This window comes from Acipenser ruthenus, chromosome 6 (assembly GCF_902713425.1).
Source record: "Acipenser ruthenus chromosome 6, fAciRut3.2 maternal haplotype, whole genome shotgun sequence".
In the NCBI taxonomy this organism is placed as follows: domain Eukaryota; kingdom Metazoa; phylum Chordata; class Actinopteri; order Acipenseriformes; family Acipenseridae; genus Acipenser; species Acipenser ruthenus.
In genome coordinates this window covers 1,297,371-1,319,478 of record NC_081194.1, presented here as the reverse complement: position 1 = coordinate 1,319,478, position 22,108 = coordinate 1,297,371, and the positions used below count along the sequence as shown (strand labels likewise).

The following is a 22,108-nucleotide window of genomic DNA, read 5'->3' as shown; positions in this document are numbered from 1 at the left end:
TAATTACATATTTATTGAACAAAGTTCCACATCTTCACATCTAATGTGGCATACAAATATCTTTCTATGTTTGTGATCTGCAATTCACCATTTTTATACTCTCCTGACATGAACGTCACAAGCTTATGCAGCTATCTTTCTCGCACCATACCTTTGCTGTAAAGAGCCGAGCCCCATAGAAAGGCCATTTCCTAGCCACGGTCAGGTAGATCCGAATGCAGTCCGAGGCGGTGCGGCCCCTCAGAGACATCCACCTTGCTGACAGCCTCTGCCGGAGCTGCCTGTAAGACAGGGGGGGGGGGGGGGGTACACACTGAGTGGCTTGTGAAAGTGCAGAGAGAGAGAGAGAGAGAGAGAGAGAGAGAGAGAGAGAGAGAGAGAGAGAGAGAGGGTACACATCGAGCAGAGGGGAGTGGCTTGTGAGAGTGCAGAGTGATGAATGGCATTGCACTGCTATTGACCAGCCTGTGTTACCTGAGCTGGTCCTCGGAGCAGCCCTGCCGGTACTGCTTGGGGTAGAACCTCTCCAGAACCTGCTTCAGACTCTGGCTGGATTTGGACTGGGCAGTCACCTGACCTGCCGGCGTGGAGAACGGTCGCTCGAAGTCTCCGAACTCCACCTGGATAGAGGAATCACGTGATCACTTTGCATTCCATAATTAGAAATACTGTACTATATTGTACTACTGTATTTAACCATCCCATTTATTGTCAAAAAACTGTGAAACATAGATCATCATGATAATAACAAAATGGTATAGAGAGACATTGCAAAAGCAAGCTCAAGCATGCAGTGTTGAAGATTAAACCTGTACTGCTGCAACCCTTTGGCTCAGTGGTAGAGTACCTGTGCCAGCAGCGCTGCCATCTCCAGAGCCAGCTCCTTGTTGACAGGGAACTGTCCCTGAAGGATCTCCTCGCTGGTCTGGTACATGAGCAGCAGCCTCTCCCGGTCAGTCTCACCACGAGCCTGCACAGAGAAATACAACCTAGGGAGTGATAGGGAGAGGGGGAGCGGGAGGAGAGGAAGAGAGAGGGGGAGAAAGTGAGAGAGACACAGATTTGCCACAGTGTTTAGGTAACAAGCTCAGAGTAAAATCAGCAGTGGATCAAAATGCTATGCAACGGGAGTCTTATTTCCATCCCTGCTCTGTTCAGTGCAGGCCATTTTGCCTGAATGGTAATAGGTGGGTCATTAAATCACCCCCTAGGGGAACACCCCAGCTGGTTGTACTGATATCTGACATTGTTTAGATCATTAATACAGACTCTGTGTAATGAGGTATTGAGTTGACATTGTTTAGATCATTAATACAGACTCTGTGTATTGAGGTATTGATCTGACACTGTTTAGAACACTAATACAGACTCTGTGTATTGAGGTATTGATCTGACACTGTTTAGATCATTAATACAGACTCTGTGTATTGAGGTATTGATCTGACACTGTTTAGAACACTAATACAGACTCTGTGTATTGAGGTATTGATCTGACACTGTTTAGAACACTAATACAGACTCTGTGTATTGAGGTATTGATCTGACACTGTTTAGATCATTAATACAGACTCTGTGTATTGAGGTATTAACCTGCAGTGTAGCTCTGTGAGGGGGCAGGCTGAGTTGTACCTGTTTTTGTAGGTGAGCCGCACTGTCCTTGTGCTCTCAGACTTGCCGGTATGCTGCTCCTTGGAGGCCTGCTCCCATTTAGAGATGATATCGCAGATCTGGGGAGAAACGTGTGCCAAAAAAAAAAAAAGGTTTTGAAGCATGGTGATTTTCCTGTGGATGCAAATGAAAACAGTAAAACACAACACGATATATTTATTTCCAAAAACATATATTTTTTCTGTGGAAAGAACACATGTTCTGACTGCCTCCTCCTTTATCTCTCCCCTCCTCCTCTTCTTCCCCCTCTCCAATTCCCTCTACCTATCTCTTCAAAAAATAGTTTTAAACAATGCTTTACAATGCTTTTTTGCACTTCACTATGCTCTTACTGTACCATAGTTTACTGCAGTAAAGGGCAATTTGCAAAACGTTGTATCTGATTGATCGGGGAGACAGAGTGGTACAGTGGAAATGCCCTGCTTAGTCTTGCCCTAGTGACCTGATTCAATTCAAGCTGTGAATTGCTCTGGTAGAGTTCTGGTGTTCACAGCACAGTTGTGGTGTTTGCTGGTAGGCAGACAGCTGCATGGCGTGTCTGCTTGCAGTCAGGGCCCCCTCTGCTCTGCATACAGTATGTCTGTGCCGCTGCTGGCTTTACCTTGATGCTGCCCTGCAGACAGTGCTCCTGATCCCTGCCAGAGGGGTCGTCAGTGAAGAGAGCGAAGCCGGACTGTGTGGGTCTCCTCATGCCAGTGTCCTGGTTCAGTGTGCTCAAGAACTCCTCCACCGTGGTGCATGCATCAAACCCCACCACCTGCAGCAAGACAACATGTTAGCAAATATCACACCGTCACTGGAAACTACAGCAAGACAGCACAGCAGCAAATACAACACCGTCACTGGAAACTACAGCAAGACAACACGTCAGCAAATACAACACCGTCACTGGAAACTACAGCAAGACAGCACGTCAGCAAATACAACACCGTCACTGCAAACTACAGCAAGACAGCACAGCAGCAAATACAACACCGTCACTGCAAACTACAGCAAGACAGCACAGCAGCAAATACAACACCGTCACTGCAAACTACAGCAAGACAGCACGTCAGCAAATACAACACCGTCACTGCAAACTACAGCAAGACAGCACAGCAGCAAATACAACACCGTCACTGCAAACTACAGCAAGACAGCACAGCAGCAAATACAACACCGTCACTGCAAACTACAGCAAGACAGCACAGCAGCAAATACAACACCGTCACTGCAAACTACAGCAAGACAGCACAGCAGCAAATACAACACCGTCACTGCAAACTACAGCAAGACAGCACAGCAGCAAATACAACACCGTCACTGCAAACTACAGCAAGACAGCACAGCAGCAAATACAACACCGTCACTGCAAACTACAGCAAGACAGCACAGCAGCAAATACAACACCGTCACTGCAAACTACAGCAAGACAGCACAGCAGCAAATACAACACCGTCACTGCAAACTACAGCAAGACAGCACAGCAGCAAATACAACACTGCCAGTGCAAACTACAGCAAGACAGCACAGCAGCAAATACAACAATGTCACTGCAAACTACAGCAAGACAGCACAGCAGCAAATACAACACTGTCACTGCAAACTACAGCAAGACAGCACAGCAGCAAATACAACACCGTCACTGCAAACTACAGCAAGACAGCACAGCAGCAAATACAACACTGTCACTGCAAACTACAGCAAGACAGCACAGCAGCAAATACAACACTGCCAGTGCAAACTACAGCAAGACAGCACAGCAGCAAATACAACACTGTCACTGCAAACTACAGCAAGACAGTACAGCAGCAAATACAACACTGTCACTGCAAACTACAGCAAGACAGCACAGCAGCAAATACAACACTGTCACTGCAAACTACAGCAAGACAGCACAGCAGCAAATACAACACCGCCAGTGCAAACTACAGCAAGACAGCACAGCAGCAAATACAACACTGTCACTGCAAACTACAGCAAGACAGCACAGCAGCAAATACAACACCGTCACTGCAAACTACAGCAAGACAGCACAGCAGCAAATACAACACCGTCACTGCAAACTACAGCAAGACAGCACAGCAGCAAATACAACACCGTCACTGCAAACTACAGCAAGACAGCACAGCAGCAAATACAACACCGTCACTGCAAACTACAGCAAGACAGCACAGCAGCAAATACAACACCGTCACTGCAAACTACAGCAAGACAGCACAGCAGCAAATACAACACTGCCAGTGCAAACTACAGCAAGACAGCACAGCAGCAAATACAACACCGTCACTGCAAACTACAGCAAGACAGCACAGCAGCAAATACAACACCGTCACTGCAAACTACAGCAAGACAGCACAGCAGCAAATACAACACTATCACTGCAAACTACAGCAAGACAGCACAGCAGCAAATACAACACTGCCAGTGCAAACTACAGCAAGACAGCACAGCAGCAAATACAACACCGTCACTGCAAACTACAGCAAGACAGCACAGCAGCAAATACAACACCGTCACTGCAAACTACAGCAAGACAGCACAGCAGCAAATACAACACCGTCACTGCAAACTACAGCAAGACAGCACAGCAGCAAATACAACACTGTCACTGCAGAAACAGCTGCTTGGATTTGTGATAACTGCTGTTGCTTTTCTTCCACTCTGTAGAGAACAGAAATCCACACAAATCCATGCAGCTGTTTCTTCACTTATTTCACTTGGAATGGTAAATTAGCCCGATCAACACCAGTGACCTTCGCCTGATTGACAGCACCTGATTTCTGCGGAGGGCTCAACCCACATAATCAAACAATAGGTTTATGCGGCACTACCGATAAAATGAAAACAAGTTCAAATCTAATCCTGAAGTGCTGTAGACTATAGACTGGTTTATATGGTGGGAGTAGGAAATGTTTTTAGCTGAGGTGCATGATGGAATAATGGGCTTGTGTGGCTGTGCTGACTGGACTATGAACCTGGTAGGTGTTGTTGAGGAAGTGCACAGGGATGCTGAAGGGCAGGGAGAGATGGTAGGGGTTCCTCAGCAGGATGGACAGGATCTCCATGCGGGATGGCTTGGCCTTGCGCTCCCCCTTCTGCTGAGTGCGCTCCACACAGCGCTGGCAGTAGATAACGTACTTCCCAAACTCCGTCCTGAAACACAGCACCAGAAATAGCATTTCATACATGAATCCCTCTCTCCTGATCTCTGTATTCCATCTTTCTCTTTTTCAGTCTTCCCAATGATCCCTCTCAGCTTTTCTTAGAGTTATCACATGTGGGGTCTCACTGGACTACCCCAGAAAGTGAACCTGTTTCTTTTCTCTTTAAATTATCATGAGTATGTTATCAGATGGTATTTATACAAGGTGCAACCACCACGGTGCAATATGTTATCTCTGGTGATTTTCTGTCTCCCATTCCATAGCAGTTTGATCCACTCCTGGTTTTACTATGAGTTTAGTAAGACACACCTGAGTGTGTTAACTATACACTAGGGCTAATCAAGCTTGTAGTAAAAACTAGAACAGGTGAAACTGTTATGCAATAGGAGTCTTATTGCTATCCCTGTACAGGTTCAGCATGGCCCTGACAGGCTGAAGAATGTGTAATAAAGTCAAATGATCAATAACATAAGTGGAGCACATACTGATACTGTCTATCTTCAATTTCAGTATCTCCCATATGATATTTATAAATGTGCATTATAAATATCATATAGGAGATACTGAAATTGAAGAAGGGATCTATGAAAAAGACCTAGGAGTTTATGTTGACTCAGAAATGTCTTCATCTAGACAATGTGGGGAAGCTATAAAAAAGGCCAACAAGATGCTCGGATATATTGTGAGAAGTGTTGAATTTAAATCAAGGGAAGTAATGTTAAAACTTTACAAAGCATTAGTAAAACCTCACCTAGAATATTGTGTTCAGTTCTGGTCACCTCGTTACAAAAAGGATATTGCTGCTCTAGAAAGAGTGCAAAGAAGAGCAACCAGAATTATCCTGGGTTTAAAAGGCATGTCATATGCAGACAGGCTAAAAGAATTGAATCTATTCAGTCTTGAACAAAGAAGACTACGCGGTGATCTGATTCAAACATTCAAAATCCTAAAAGGTATAGACAATGTTGACCCAGGGGACTTTTTTGACCTGAAAAAAGAAACAAGGACCATGGGTCAAAAATGGAGATTAGATAAAGGGCCATTCAGAACAGAAAATAGGAGGCACTTTTTTACACAGAGAATTGTGAGGGTCTGGAACCAACTCCCCAGTAATGTTGTTGAAGCTGACACCCTGGGATCCTTCAAGAAGCTGCTTGATGATATTCTGGGATCAATAAGCTACTAACAACCAAACGAGCAAGATGGGCTGAATGGCCTCCTCTCGTTTGTAAACTTTCTTATGTTCTTATCATTTGGGCAGCATGAGGGCAGCAGTGTGGAGTAGTGGTTAGGGCTCTGGACTCGACCTGCGGGTCGTGGATTCAATCCCAGGTGGGGACACTGCTGCTATACCCTTGAGCAAGGTACTTTACCTAGATTGCTCCAGTAAAAACCCAACTGTATAAATGGGTAATTGTATGTAAAAATAATGTGTAAAAAATAATGTAATTGTATGTAAAAATAATGTGATCTCTTGTAACAATGGTAAGTCGCCCTGGATAAGGGCGTCTGCTAATAAATAAATAATAATAATTTAACATGATTTATTCATCATTGAAGGACCATTTGGTACACATGGAGGTACTGTCATGATACAGTGTGCACAACACACATTTCTGTCACAGTGTGATATGTCATGTAAAGATCCCTGTAGCATGATGACTCATTGACACATAGTGAATTTTTGCATCCCTAGTGTATTGAGAGTGCTGCTGCTTCTTTACCTGGAGTCCCCATGCCTCTTGAGGTGCAGTTTTAGGAGCCACAGGAAGGGGTGCTGAGGCAGGAAGAGTCCCACACAGAGAGCAAGCAGCTGCCAGCCCTACAGACAAGCACACACAAATGCATCACACACACAACAGGCAAGTAGGACACTGAGAAAGACATTTAAAAGCTGTCAAATTCTGAAATATAAACCTCCAGTAACCTTGCTCAGCATTAGAACTTGCCGCCCCACTATTCAGTCCTACAGCCATTGGGTGTTAGTGTTGACAGCAAGGCATTAAATCATTTAATTAACTGATCAAATGTAGTATTCAAGAGATAAGCCCACAAATGCAATGTAACTAGAATATTATCTTAATTAATTGAGCGTAATTAGATATTTCCTGTAGGGCACAGACTTATAGCCATTTCAGCCACTGTGATGACTGAGTGGATAATTAAGTAATAATACAGCCGGAAACAGCTTGAATTGCTTAATTAATTCTTTCTATCAATTTATTTAAAGCCTAATCTGTAATACCTAAACTCTGAAGGCGGCAGGATTAAATAGCTGGTGTGCAGGTACTAATATCGCTGCTCCTGCAACTCTTTTAAGTAGCAGCTTCTCCTGATCCACAGTGAGGGGCTACCTGCATGGGCCCAGCCTGGTCCGGGGGCTGCCTCTTGTGGCTCTGCTTGATGAGCTGGCAGTAGATCTCGTTCTGCAGCTCGGGGTGGGTGAGGCACACCTGCAGTGCGCTCTGTGCCAGGGACACATGGTAGTCGATGGCAGGGGTGTCGATTGCAACGTTAATGAATAGCTGGCATGTCTGAAAGAAACACTCCACCAATCAGAAACCTTGCTGCAATTCCGATTCCCTTTTAATCAATTCCAACACATCATTGATCAAAATTGCAATTAGCAGTATTGTGTTAAAATGAGCTAGTCACAGTTAAGTGATAGGTGGGTGTGATAGGGGGAGGTTACTTTGAAGAGCTTGATGGCCTCGGTCTGCAGTGCCTCCGAGGGCAGGGTGGTGAGTGGGGAGGTGATGCCCTCTTTACTACAACACAGGGTGGGGTGCCTCCAGATCTGAGAGCCTGTGTAGGGGAGACATGGACACAGTGAGGACAGCAGCAGCAGAACACACGCACACACACACACACACACACACACACACACACACACACAAGCTTACCGGGGTCTCCCTCCACGTTGAGCAGCTTCCCCACCAGCTGCTCGAACTCCGTGCCCACTGCGACGGTCGTGCTGCCCGCAGCCACAGTCAGGTGGTATAGCCAGGTGTCCTGCACCAAACACAGCAGACCAGACACTTCAGAAGCATAGGAATGAGCTGCCTAGTCATGTTGTTGAGGCACAAACACTTGGATCCTTTAAGACCCGACTTGACAGAGAGTTCAAACAGCTGCTAGATGGTGAGTGGGTAGTGTACTGTACAGTGAGTGCATTATTTATAGTTTTGAATGTGTGTATTCTCTGCTGTCACTGAGCTGCCCTATGCACAGTGCTGGGCTCTCTCTCACCTTCTCGTGCTTGGAGCCAATGAGGAGGTAGGTGGGGCCCTGCTCCTTGGGCTGGACGGCGATGGTGTAGTGAGTGGACAGCAGACTGCGGCCGCTGGTCTCGTAGTCCTCGTCCGAGTCGCAGGACCGGTCAACCTCCTCTACCCGGGCCTCCCACAGCTTGATCTGACCCAGCGGGAACTGAGGGAGGAGGGGACGACAACCCTTACCATGCATGCTGAAACCCTGCAGGGGCACTGCCACCATGCTGTCATCCCACACACAACAACTAACTATGTGTGATGAACCTCTGCAGGGGCACTGCCACCAGGCTAATTGATTGATTTATTGATTGATTAATTGACTGAAGAAACTGAAGCTGGTGCTACCTTGTCTTCCTGACTGCGGAAATAGTACAGCGTTTTCCCAATGATTGCGCACCACACCCGCTTGGAGTATCCGTGCTTCACCTGCCGAAGCAAGCACACAGCAAAGGGAGGGACAGTGAGACAAGGAACTCAGAGAGGGGGGTCAATTCAAACACGTGCACTGCAGTTATTTACCTTAATCATATCTGATGCACTTACACCAGGGAGACTTCCTTTAAAACTACATCTAAATCAATTCAATTGTACAAATGTTTCTATGACTTGTGCAACTAAAGATATGCCTGGATAAGTACAGCTGCCCTGTCCAGCACCAAGCACATTCCCCTAAAGGCAGTGTATGTCCTGTCCCCTCCTGTACCTTGGTGAGCAACCCCTTCATGGCTGGCTTGGCCTCGGGCTGTGTGAAAAGCAGGCTGGCGGCCTGCACTCGCAGTACGTTCTGCAGCACGCGGATCCACTCCTCCAGGATATTGGGGGAATCAGCAGTCAGGTAATAGACTCGCTTCTCAGTGATCATCTACCAGGGCAGAACGTGTGAGTTAGCAAGGGGAACATTCCCAACAGGGACCTCTCACGCAGTTTACACTCAGGAGCTATTTACAGACTGTTTGAGATTCATGAAACTGTTCTTCTGCTGTCATCAGCCCCCTGAGCCAGTCAATCTCCTGCCGTTCCAATATCAAACTGGGGCTAACTAGTCTGCAAATAGACATTACACAGAACTGAAAGATCTCCAATACTGTATTTCTCGCAATGTTGTATACACCCCATTTATATTCAATCAGGATCCTCCATCACAGTTAGGGGACTGAAGTTCTATCAGACAGCAGCAATCCTAACTGGGGCTGAAAGAATCCCAATTCAAAGCGGTTTGATTTTAGTCTGCTGCCGATGCAGGGATGGAAATTAGACTCTTACTGCATAGCAGTTTCACCCATTCCAGGTTTTAACACATGCTTGATTAGCTCCAGTGTATATGTCACAAGCTCAGGTGTGTCTTATTAAACTCATAGTAAAACCAGGATTGGATCAAACTGCCTTGGCAAAATGACCCTTATTTCCAGTTCTGCAATGAAAAAGCAGATGGAGAAATGGTTTTAGACAGGATCTGCAAAGTGAGGATTAACAACTGTGCAGTAGTTCTGGCAGCGGCCCTGGTAGCGATGCCAGGGAAGTGATCTGGCAAAGCATCACTGGCACTGAGGCCATGTGGGGGCAGCGTGTCTTCAAACACTGCCCTGAGCACTGAGCACAGCGAGACCCGCTGCACTGCCAGGGAATCCTGAACACATAGCGCTCACACGGGTTCTTCCCCTTAATCAAGGGGCTGCTGTTATTGACCTTTGCTGCTTGTCCTGCCCGAGGCAGTAGAAATGTGTGATGTATCATTTATACAAACATGTGTGGTGCACATTTCCTCCTGCCTGCCTGTGCTCTTACCTGAATGGTTTGCTTCCCGTCCCCCCGGACTATACTGCTGGAGGCACTGAGCTCAATCTGCCCCTGTGGCTTTCTGATCACATCACTCTAGTGACAGAAAACAAGCACAGATACTGTATGTCAGATTCACCAGGACACACCAAACCCATCACCTCACATTCACCAGGACACACCAAACCCATCACTTCACATTCACCAGGACACACCAAACCCATCACTTCACATTCACCAGGACACACCAAACCCATCACTTCAGATTCACCAGGACACACCAAACCCATCACTTTAGATTCACCAGGATACACCAAACCCATAACTGCACATTCACCAGGCCTTGATTAATGCAACCCTTAAACTTGTGTGTGCCTCTTAGTCCTGCCTATAGATGAACCATGGATAAACACACTTTATGAATACAGACCTTCAGGTTTGATACTTCCTTTCACACCTCTGGTAGCACCCACTTTTCTACACCAACAGGAATGTGCAAATATAACATGCTAAACTACGTGTGGTCCCCACAGTTATCTGGTATTAATAGCCAAGGCATCGATCAGCTTACTGGCGACTTGTAGTACAGCAGTTCACCTCCTTTCAGGACAAACCAGCGTCTTTTCCAGGTCTTCACTTTCCCTCCCATCTTCAACAAGTACCCGGATTTTTCCAAAGGCTCCTGAAAAGTTTTTTTTTTAATTATTTAGAGCAATGTGGTTGATGGACAAACCAGACTTAGTGCAGCTTGTTTTCAGAAACTTACTGTATGTTACAGTCTGAAGCAATTTGACTGAACAAGCCTGTATACACAGGAGGCAGCCTCACACACAGAGCTGTATACACAGGAGGCAGCCTCACACACAGAGCTGTATACACAGGAGGCAGCCTCACACACAGAGCTGTATACACAGGAGCCAGCCTCACACACAGGTCTGGGAGGCACTCACGTTCTTGCCATTGTCGCTGGAGGAGGAGCAGGTCTTGGGCAGTTTCTGCTCTGGCTCCGAGCATTCCGTGTCGGTAGAGTAGGCATCAGGAGGGATGGCGTAGTCGCTCTCTGAGGTCATCGATGACATGGACACCCCTGACACTACAAACACACACACACACACACACAGTAGAGAATGGGTTCAAGAGAGAAGTCTTTATCAGTGTCTTTACTAGATAATAGTGGGTTCAAGGCCATATTTCTTTTCTCAGGCATTTAATAAATGTGCACGAATTTCTCTACTCTTCTCAGTGCTCATACGCCCCCCGTCTCTCTTTCTCTACTCCTCTCAGTGCTTGTACACCCCCGGTCTCTCTCTACTCCTCTCAGTGCTTGTACACCCCCGGTCTCTCTCTACTCCTCTCAGTGCCCCCCCGTCTCTCCCTCTCTACTCCTCTCAGTGCCCCCCGTCTCTCTTTCTCTACTCCTCTCAGTGCTTGTACACCCCCGTCTCTCTTTCTCTAATCCTCTCAGTGCTTGTACACCCCCGGTTTCTCTCTACTCCTCTCAGTGCCCCCCGTCTCTCCCTCTCTACTCTTCTCAGTGCCCCCCCAGTCTCTCCCTCTCTGCTCCTCTCAGTGCCCCCCCAGTCTCTCCCTCTCTGCTCCTCTCAGTGCCCCCAGTCTCTCTCTCTCTCTACTCATCTCAGTGCCCCCCAGTGTCTCTCTCTGCTCCTCTCAGTGCCCCCCTGTCTCTCCCTCTCTACTCCTCTCAGTGCCCCCCCAGTCTCTCCCTCTCTGCTCCTCTCAGTGCCCCCCCAGTCTCTCCCTCTCTGCTCCTCTCAGTGCCCCCAGTCTCTCTCTCTCTCTACTCATCTCAGTGCCCCCCAGTGTCTCTCTCTGCTCCTCTCAGTGCCCCCCTGTCTCTCCCTCTCTACTCCTCTCAGTGCCCCCCCAGTCTCTCCCTCTCTGCTCCTCTCAGTGCCCCCCCAGTCTCTCCCTCTCTGCTCCTCTCAGTGCCCCCAGTCTCTCTCTCTCTCTACTCATCTCAGTGCCCCCCAGTGTCTCTCTCTGCTCCTCTCAGTGCCCCCCCTGTCTCTCCCTCTCTACGCCTCTCAGTGCCCCCATCTCTCCACCTCTGCTCCTCTCAGTGCCCCCATCTCTCCCCCTCTACTCCTCTCAGTGCCCCCCCGGTCTCTCTCTACTCCTCTCAGTGCCCCCCCATGTCTCCCTCTCTACTCTTCTCAGTGCCCCCACAGTCTTACCCTCTCTACTCCTCTCAGTGCCCCCATCTCTCCCTCTCTACTCCTCTCAGTGGCCTCCCATCTCTCCCTCTCTACTCCTCTCAGTGCTCCCTCTCTGCCACGGAGTCCCCACCTCTCTTGATGGCGCGGGGGCTCCCTGTCCCGCTGCCCCTCCTGGAGTCTGAGCCAGAGGTCCTGGAGCTGGAGCGGGAGCTCTCCTCCTCCTCGGAGCCTGACGACTCATCAGAGAACGGGCTGCTGCTCAGCTGGGTGGCTTTCTGAAACACACAAGTAAGGACTGCCAGCTTTCAATGCAACATGTTTCACAATGTAGAATCCAGTGGAGAAGAAGTGACTGTCTCCCACCACAGCATAAAGCTGGTTTTATATTGGTGTTGCTGAACCAGGATTTCTGTTTAACATTTCCCCTTCTCCAGTTCTACACTAACAAAAGATGAGGCTGGTTTTATATCTGGGATACAACTAGAGCCAGGAAGCCAGCCTCAACTGCAAGGGTATCTAGCACACAAAGGCTAAGACAGTCAATGTAATTCTCTGTCAAAGCTCTTACCCCTTTGAGTGCGGTGTAGACTGGAGTGGTCATGTTCTTGTATATCAGAGAGGTGTACGACCCAGAGGTGGAGTATGAAGAGAGAGACCCAGAGCCTGAAAGAACGAGAGTCACGATGAACGATAACACATGGAATTGTGGATTAACCAGAGATCAACCTGTGCCAAACCAGCGGGGACCCAACTACTCCTAATGGGGATTCAGCATTCCCCCAACTTACACCTCAATACTCCTTTAACAATATCATCCCGTATGATCTTTTAAAAAAACAGCAGTAAACAAAAAAGCTCAAAAACACACACACACCTCAAAGGGTTAGTCTATAACTAGTGTTCCGCGAATCTGGTTTATTCCGAATTTTACTGAAAAATTACAGGATTTTTTTTTTTTTAACTGGACGTCGGTTTTAACTGATTTATACCCAGTTTTTGTCTATTATTCAATATTTTCCCTGTACTATTTTCTAGGAAATACACAATATTTTGATTAAAATGCTGTTTCATTTTGACTCTGACATTGTAATATGCAGCTCTACACTGTATATCCTAGGATACAGCAGACGTTTAGATGTCAGAGGATCAAATAACATTCAAACATGGTTCTGTGTCACTTCACAAACACATTATCACCTGATTATGTTGGTCAATCAAAGACTGATTATTGTGGCAATTGCTGGGCATAGTAACTATCTTGATCAAAAAATAAATTAAAATACTTATACGAAAAATAATATTTTTAGTGGATGAGGAATGCAGAGAAAATGTAAATCAGTTTATGAATATTCAAAAGAAAACAAATGTTTCGAAGTATGCAAAAAGCAAAAATAGCAGAAGTGGGTCAGATGAGGCAGAGGATTCATAGCGCTGCAAATACTGCTGCATTGAGGTACATGTTCACACTGACAATAAAAGAACATACTGAAAAATAAGAGACACATTAAACTAAAACAATAAAGTGAACTAAGAGGCAAGCAATCCATTTATCCTGCTTTTACACATGCTTTAATAAAAGGAAAGCACAGAATGACTGTGTTTGTAAGAGTGCTGTGCTTTGCTGGACAGCCACTGTTTATTGCAGAGGTGTGTAGTGGTGACTTTGTGCGACAGTACTGCCCATCAGCTAAAATACTGCCTAATGCCAACAATCTTAATCATAAATATTTGACTTTTTTTTTTTCAGCACAGCGATTGCCCAAACGTTCGCAAAGTACCAGCTAACTTGGGAAAATGTGGCTTCGACTTGCACAGATTCTGCTCATCATACATGCCAGGGACATTATTAATCAGAAACCAGAACTGCTACTCATCATATTCCACATGTAAAGTGTTTTTTTCTGAAATTTGTTCCCCCGATTATTACCGATGTTTCAATTAAAAACTATTTTGTACCATTTTATACCTATTTTAATATATGTAAAATAAACTCTGAAAAATTCCCGGAATTTTTTTTTAAAGATAAAAAACGAAAACGCGGAACACTATCTATAACAAATATTGAGCACCCCCTACTTTAAATAAAACTCTCAGGTCTGGCCATATTGCTTTGATGATTTAGAGTTTGCATGCCCTGTAAAGTGACATGGGATTGCTTACTTTTGTTGGCAAGCTCAGGATATGTGGCTTCAGACAGTCTGATCCCAGATTTGGCTACCGCGTAAATTCTGCTTTCCTGCATTGAAAAGACAAAAGGCGATTGCATTGCAGGCATGTTGCATTGGCACGCTGGCTTATTCTCTCACATCTCCGTCCTTATTTTACCTTAGATATTCTGACATGAGCTTGTTTTGTGTGAGGTGAACAAGGAAATAAAAACTAGGCTGTGCATTCAGAGTAAGGGTTGACCTCTGCTCGTGAATGCTCTATCACATTCTGAGAGGCATTGAAAGAGTACTGAGTCTTAAAGCCTCTTTGTTTAACTCAGCTGTTAATAACAGAATGGTTTGAATTGCGGTAAAGTGATTGCTTGAGGTCTCTGTGAGAAGCGCTATTGAACATGTATAGGAGGGTGTATCTTCACAGCAGGTTCAATGAGTGAAAAGGCCAGCACTCACCCAGGATGGAAATCTGTGCAGAGGGGGGGTGGGCGGCTTGCTGCCCTGCGCTCTCCCCAGGAGCTCTGCCCCTCCGTCCAGCTCCTCGGAGGAGTCGTAGGAGAAGACCCCCTCATCCAGGCCGGGCTCGGAGCCCCCCGGCTGGGCTCGCTCCTCCAGCTCCATGTCATCCTGCTGCCAGAGCGGCCGCACCATGCTGATGGCGTTGCGGTTGCGGCCAAACAGCCGGTCGGAGCTGAGCTGTGGCTGGCTCAGGTGCTTCTTGGCCAGGGCCACGCTGATGCTGAACACGGTGGGGGTGCGCAGCCTGGGAGGGGGCAGCTTGCTGGGGGAGTGTGGGAGGGAGAGGGGGCTGGTCTCCAGGGTGGGGTGTTTGGGGGTGAGCGTAGGGGTCAGGATGGGGCTGGGGGTGTTGGCTTCGCTGGAGGAGGATGACGAGTCGAGGCGCTGGGACTGGAACTTCTTACTCAACTCCTCCGAAGAGCTGTCCCGATCCGGCCTCTTCTTCCCTAGGCAGCCTGCAGCCGTGCCGTCTCTCAGGTGGTCTATCTGGGGGAGCTGGTACACCCCCTTGGGGTCGGCCCGCTGCATGTCCTCATCAAACAGAGAGCTGCTATTGTCTGAGGCGGTCAGGTAAGTCTCGCTCCCAGCCCGGCTGTAGCGCCCATCAGAGGCAGGGCTGGAGAGTGCAGAGGACACACAGCGAGACTTGGGTCTCTCCCGCCCACTCCCCCCCTCCCCCTCCTCGTCAGAGCTGCCCTCACTCATCACCCCACCGCAGGCTGCCTCTCCCCCCTGGCCCTTTCTCCCCCCTTTCTTGCCCACGCTAGGCAGTACAGGTCTCTGGTTCTTGCTGTCATCTCGACCACTCTGAGGTTGGGAATCTTTACTGGTTTCTTTCTCTGAAACAAAACAATTATCAGCTTCATCGCTATCAATGTACTGCATGTTAACTCGTGATGTAGAACATATATTTATTTTGTTACAAAACAGAATTAAAAACATCTGTGTGTGATATAATTATTGATACAACCCATGTGAAATGCTGCTCTTGATGTGCATTGCAGGTCATGTTACGATATGTATCACGGTACATGTGGTGGTCCTGATCAGCTACTTTATCAGAATAAGATCAAGTGATTATTTAATGACAGACTATTTTGTTAAAAGATAACAATTAAATTAGTTAGGGAGAGTATGTATTCATAACAAATATAAAAAAAAAAAACACTCTGCATTCAAGATCCATGTGGTGAACTACAATGAACTATGTTGTGCTTTTGGTCTCATATCACAATATAAATGATCCATACCTCTATTACGATATGATATATCATGTAAAGAAAGTATCACGATTCATTGATACACGATGAATCATTATAAAGTTATAATGCAAATCTCTCTCACACATAAAACACATCTGCCTTTCAAATACCAGTATATACTATGTTGTAACTCAAATACTAACTCAAAGATTACACCACATTACACAAGATTACACTACATTACACTACATTACACTACATTACACTACATTACATGAGATTACACTAGATTACATGAGATTACACAAGATTACATGAGATTACACAAGATTACACTGCATTAAACAAGATTACACTAGATTACACTACATTACACCACATTACACTACATTACACTACATTACATGAGATTACACTAGATTACATGAGATTACACAAGATTACATTAGATTACACAAGATTACACTGCATTAAACAAGATTACACTAGATTACCTGCTGCCACTCTCCCCTCCGACCCTGCAGTCTCCTGATTGGTGGCCCGGTGCCCTTGTTCTGTTCCAGTCAGGACCTGGGGATTTTTGGCTCTGACCTGGAAGCAGCCGAACGTCAGGCTGCTGAGCCTCTGAGCTTCCCCAGGCTTGGGGGTCACAGAGTGAGACTTCTTCACCTCTGCCTCTGGAACAGCAGAACACAACAAGGCTTGTGAGCTGCTTATTCTGCAGGGGTGCACTGCACTGTGAGCCATTCCTGGTTTCACTAGGAGTTTAATCAGACACACCTGAGCTTGTTGCCTATACACCGCGGCTAATCCAGCTCACAGTAAAACCTGGACCGGGTGAAACTGTTCTGCAATAGGAGTCACATTTCCAGCCCTGCTCTGGTTCTGCTCTATAGTTACTGTACAGTCCTCCTCTCCTGACCCGGCTTGCTTACCCCGAAGCTGCCTCTGGAGCGTCTTGATCTCCTCAGTCTGACACTGGTTGATCGAGCGCAAGTTCTTGTTCTCGAGCTCCAGCTGGTGGGGACAGAACCAACGGGGGCAGGATATTGATGTACTTGAAAAAAATGAGTCTAAGTACAGTTCAAAAGACTGCAGTCTAAAGCAGATTTTCAAAGTGTTCACTCCAGTCTGTAAAACACCTGTTAATTTAATAAAACCCAAACCAAAACATCAGTCTTAGAAGTAACAGAATCCCCAGGGTCTCTGTAAATTACAGATTTCACCAAACATTTAAAAATGTGCTCCTCTGCATTCTGTGGTGGCTTTTGTGGAAATTATTCTCACATGCAAGGGATAAAACATGTAAAATTCAAAATAAAAATGAAATTAAAAGAGAAATTAACAAATCACATTTTTACGTATTTATTTCAAACAACATAACTTGTCTACGCAAAAACGTCCTTACAATGCATAAAGCACAACATATTTTTTATGAACATTTCAAAAGCAAAGGATGCCCTATATGTTCTACATGTGAATATTTCCAGTGCTACTTACTGTAGGGATACTCATGAATAGCATTGCTCACAGACAAGAGGAGAGCTTTTCAAAGCTCTTTACTCCAATACAGCATTACCGTAATTCAAATACAATTTAAGACCATTTACAAGCCCTTAAATGGGGTTTGTAATTTTACTGGGTGCTTTTTTCCTTTCTGAAACAAACTGTGCAAATGCCCCTTACATGTAAAGAGCTCCCCTACTTTACCTCATGCAGCTTCAGTGTCACCCCATTACCCCAGAACAGATCCCCCTGACCCTTACTGGCTGGGACCCTACTGTACCTCATGCAGCTTCAGTGTCACCCCATTACCCCAGAACAGATCCCCCTGACCCTTACTGGCTGGGACCCTACTGTACCTCATGCAGCTTCAGTGTCACCCCATTACCCCAGAACAGATCCCCCTGACCCTTACTGGCTGGGACCCTACTGTACCTCATGCAGCTTCAGTGTCACCCTATTACCCCAGAACAGATCCCCCTGACCCTTACTGGCTGGGACCCTACTGTACCTCATGCAGCTTCAGTGTCACCCCATTACCCCAGAACAGATCCCCCTGACCCTTACTGGCTGGGACCCTACTGTACCTCATGCAGCTTCAGTGTCACCCTATTACCCCAGAACAGATCCCCCTGACCCTTACTGGCTGGGACCCTACTGTACCTCATGCAGCTTCAGTGTCACCCCATTACCCCAGAACAGATCCCCCTGACCCTTACTGGCTGGGACCCTACTGTACCTCATGCAGCTTCAGTGTCACCCCATTACCCCAGAACAGATCCCCCTGACCCTTACTGGCTGGGACCCTACTGTACCTCATGCAGCTTCAGTGTCACCCCATTACCCCAGAACAGATCCCCCTGACCCTTACTGGCTGGGACCCTACTGTACCTCATGCAGCTTCAGTGTCACCCCATTACCCCAGAACAGATCCCCCTGACCCTTACTGGCTGGGACCCTACTGTACCTCATGCAGCTTCAGTGTCACCCCATTACCCCAGAACAGATCCCCCTGACCCTTACTGGCTGGGACCCTACTGTACCTCATGCAGCTTCAGTGTCACCCTATTACCCCAGAACAGATCCCCCTGACCCTTACTGGCTGGGACCCTACTGTACCTCATGCAGCTTCAGTGTCACCCCATTACCCCAGAACAGATCCCCCTGACCCTTACTGGCTGGGACCCTACTGTACCTCATGCAGCTTCAGTGTCACCCCATTACCCCAGAACAGATCCCCCTGACCCTTACTGGCTGGGACCCTACTGTACCTCATGCAGCTTCAGTGTCACCCCATTACCCCAGAACAGATCCCCCTGACCCTTACTGGCTGGGACCCTACTGTACCTCATGCAGCTTCAGTGTCACCCACTCCTTGATTTTTGTTGCTTTCTCTTCTACGATCTTGGCTTCTTGGAATCTCATTTGGTTCTGAAATAAAGCAGAATCAGTTAGCTTCACTAACCCTCAAACCCAACCTTCACGATTACCCTTAGAAAAGTTGATCACATATTTTTGCACGTTCGTTTTTGCAGTTTCCCCATGCTTTTCCTATGGTTATACTATGCATTTCTCATGGTTTACCATGTTTATTAATATGCTTTACCCTACCTCTGTGTGCTTTACAGTGCTTGCCTATGCTTCACCATGCTTTCACTGTGCTGTATTGCCCTGTGATGTGCTTTTGCTATGGGCCGCTGTTACAAGGGTAAGTAAGCAGACTGCCCTGGTCCTCTGTGCATCACCTGCTCGTCCAGCTGCTGCTCCAGCCCCTGGATGATGTCATCCTTCTCCTGCACCAGGGTCTCCAGGTCCTGGCTCCTCTTATACAGCCGGGTCTCCGACTCGCTGGTTTGAATGTTGGCCGCCTTCAGCTTCTCCTCCATCACCTGAACCTGGCAGAGTGGACAGAGAAGCAGCCTCTGATACCAGCCACCAGAGAATCAGCACTGAGCCGGGGGGGGCTCTGATACCAGCCACCAGAGAATCAGCACTGAGCCGGGGGAGGGGGGGGTTCTGGTACCAACCACCAGAGAATCAGCACTGAGCAGGGGGGGGGAGGGGTTCTGGTACCAGCCATCGGAGAATCAGCTCACATGCTGCTAAAGGAATGTATATCCACAATATATACTTTATATACACTGAAACATGTGTGTGTACTGAATGTATGCCCCCTGTGTTAGGTTGGGGGGGGGGGGGGTACTATACTTGATCCCTGATTAGTACTCATTTTGTACTGCCCAATGTTAATTTAGGTACGGGAATCCAAGACCAGTGCTAATCGAGGTTTGTGAATCCAGCTGCTAGTCTTCGATTTTACGGTTTGCTAACACTATATGCAGAACCTGGTTTTTGCAGTCCCTGATTTAACATGCATGTACATTTAAAAGTAAAAGGGCACTCTAAATAAGAGCTGGCCATCAAATCCCCCCTTCTGCACCACAGTGGTTAGAGTGTTTGAATCTGCACTCAACACTGACTGTAATTCTGTATCTATATTGTGTAGCAGCACCAGCAGGTTTCTCTGTGTGGCTGTGATAACACGGACCCTGCCAGGGAACACCATTCCGACACCCAGCTCCTAATCGGCTAGCTATCACCCAACCAGCCAGAGACACCCATCAACAGGACTGACTGAAGAACAGCTGGATAGAACACAACAAAACCAGGGTCTGACACAATCGAAAACACTACAATAATACAAATAATAACAAGAACTGCTGGATAGAACACAACAAAACCAGGGTCTGACACAATCGAAAACACTACAATAATACAAATAATAACAAGAACTGCTGGATAGAACACAACAAAACCAGGGTCTGACACAATCGAAAACACTACAATAATACAAATAATAACAAGAACTGCCTTGTACTCCCCTATAAAAGTTTATCACTGTATTTTTGCATGATATTTTTGCATGATATGTTTGCATGATATTTTTGCATGATATGTTTGCACAGTATTTTTGCAGTTTTCCCATGCTTTTCCCATGCTTATACTATGCATTTGCCATTGTTTATCCTGGTTTACCATGTTTATTGATATACTTTACCATACCTCCTTATTCTTTACAATGTTTACCTATGTTTTACCATGCTTTCGCTATACTTTATTACACTTTGTTAGGCTTTTACTATGGGAAACTTGTATTTATGTATTTATTTGTGTGCTTGTTTGTTTTAATGTTTTTTAAGTAACCTATTCAATTAATTTCAACTAAAGTTCAAATGATTTAAATCCAGCTTTATTGTTGTGAAAATGACAATTAAAAAATCACACTGAACAAGATGATGAGGTGTCGTGGGTTACCCTTCACTCAACTGAGGTATTTTTCCAATGAACATAAAAACCAAAAAAAATATTTTTGTGTAATATCGCAGTGAACTGCACATTTGCTTGCTGTTATATTTCTGAATGCGTGCACTTATATGAAAGCTAGTTTATGCCAAATCCCAGATAAAACCTACTCTACTCAGTCAGTAACAGTACATCTACCATTTTTGCTGGGGGGAGGGTCCTGCACTGCGTACCTGCTGACTGGCCTTCTCAGCTCTCCGATCAGCATCCAGAACCTGCCTCTCCAGCTGCTGCATCTGCAGAAAGCAAACAGACACGTCACTGTGCAGATCCTTTACACACACCGGCAACACACTGTCACCCTCTTCACAGTACATACAGGATTATACACACCCGACTGTACCGAATAAGGCTGTCATTCAACCAAGGGCTTCTGGAAATCCAATAAACCACGAGAGTGAAGCTCAAGTTTTTTATTCATGTTCCAGAACCCCAAGATAATACAGCCTAGTATGTACACATGGGTGGGTGGACTTAATTTTTTTGTAAAAAAAATAATATTGCAGCACATTTTAATAACAAACTATTTCAGACGTCGTGAAAAGAAGCTGATTTCAAGCATCTGGTGAACTTGAATAGGTTAAACACATGCGGTTCAGTAATGAGACTGATTTCGTTTGTGTTTATTAAATACAGGAAGCACGTGGAGTCCTATTATCTTACATGTGTGGGCTGACAGCTGCAAGATAATAAGACTGCAAACTCCTGCAGTTTATAGAGATGCAAACGTTTACTACTAATTACAATACACATTACAGCAGTGTAGTGTGTGTGTGTGTGTGTGTGTGTGTGTGTGTGTGTGAGAATGTGTCTCAGCCTACAGTATGCATTATAGCACAGTCAAAGCACTGGAATGGGACCTTCTATGCAGTGTTACACACACTACATTCTCAATGGTAAATCTCCTGGACAGTGTTACATGCACTACATTCTCAATGGTAAATCTCCTGGACAGTGTTTCATGCACTACATTCTCAATGGTAAATCTCCTGTGCAGTGTTACATGCACTACATTCTCAATGGTAAATCTCCTGTGCAGTGTTACATGCACTACATTCTCAATGGTAAATCTCCTGTGCAGTGTTACATGCACTACATTCTCAATGGTAAATCTCCTGTACAGTGTTACATGCACTACATTCTCAATGGTAAATCTCCTGGACAGTGTTACATGCACTACATTCTCAATGGTAAATCTCCTGGACAGTGTTTCATGCACTACATTCTCAATGGTAAATCTCCTGTGCAGTGTTACATGCACTACATTCTCAATGGTAAATCTCCTGGACAGTGTTACATGCACTACATTCTCAATGGTAA

At 46.1% G+C, this 22,108-nt stretch overlaps 1 protein-coding gene across 1 annotated transcript in view; it reads right to left on the bottom strand.

The window, feature by feature from the left end:
* Positions 1-22,108, bottom strand: part of LOC117410480 (pleckstrin homology domain-containing family H member 2-like) — a 56,194-nt gene that overhangs the window by 5,499 nt on the left and 28,587 nt on the right. The window contains exons 3-27 of the mRNA XM_059024810.1: positions 20,962-21,024; positions 19,171-19,320; positions 18,773-18,856; positions 16,858-16,939; positions 16,417-16,599; positions 14,658-15,559; positions 14,200-14,275; positions 12,608-12,702; positions 12,170-12,314; positions 10,813-10,955; positions 10,434-10,544; positions 9,872-9,958; positions 8,790-8,948; positions 8,432-8,512; positions 8,064-8,243; positions 7,718-7,826; positions 7,507-7,619; positions 7,169-7,348; positions 6,539-6,636; positions 4,626-4,803; positions 2,270-2,425; positions 1,630-1,727; positions 848-989; positions 475-620; positions 152-281 (exon numbers count right to left, since the gene is read on the bottom strand). Coding sequence (XP_058880793.1) covers positions 152-281; positions 475-620; positions 848-989; positions 1,630-1,727; positions 2,270-2,425; positions 4,626-4,803; positions 6,539-6,636; positions 7,169-7,348; positions 7,507-7,619; positions 7,718-7,826; positions 8,064-8,243; positions 8,432-8,512; positions 8,790-8,948; positions 9,872-9,958; positions 10,434-10,544; positions 10,813-10,955; positions 12,170-12,314; positions 12,608-12,702; positions 14,200-14,275; positions 14,658-15,559; positions 16,417-16,599; positions 16,858-16,939; positions 18,773-18,856; positions 19,171-19,320; positions 20,962-21,024 — 3,891 coding nt within the window. The remainder of the gene's footprint in view (positions 1-151; positions 282-474; positions 621-847; positions 990-1,629; positions 1,728-2,269; positions 2,426-4,625; positions 4,804-6,538; positions 6,637-7,168; positions 7,349-7,506; positions 7,620-7,717; positions 7,827-8,063; positions 8,244-8,431; positions 8,513-8,789; positions 8,949-9,871; positions 9,959-10,433; positions 10,545-10,812; positions 10,956-12,169; positions 12,315-12,607; positions 12,703-14,199; positions 14,276-14,657; positions 15,560-16,416; positions 16,600-16,857; positions 16,940-18,772; positions 18,857-19,170; positions 19,321-20,961; positions 21,025-22,108) is intronic.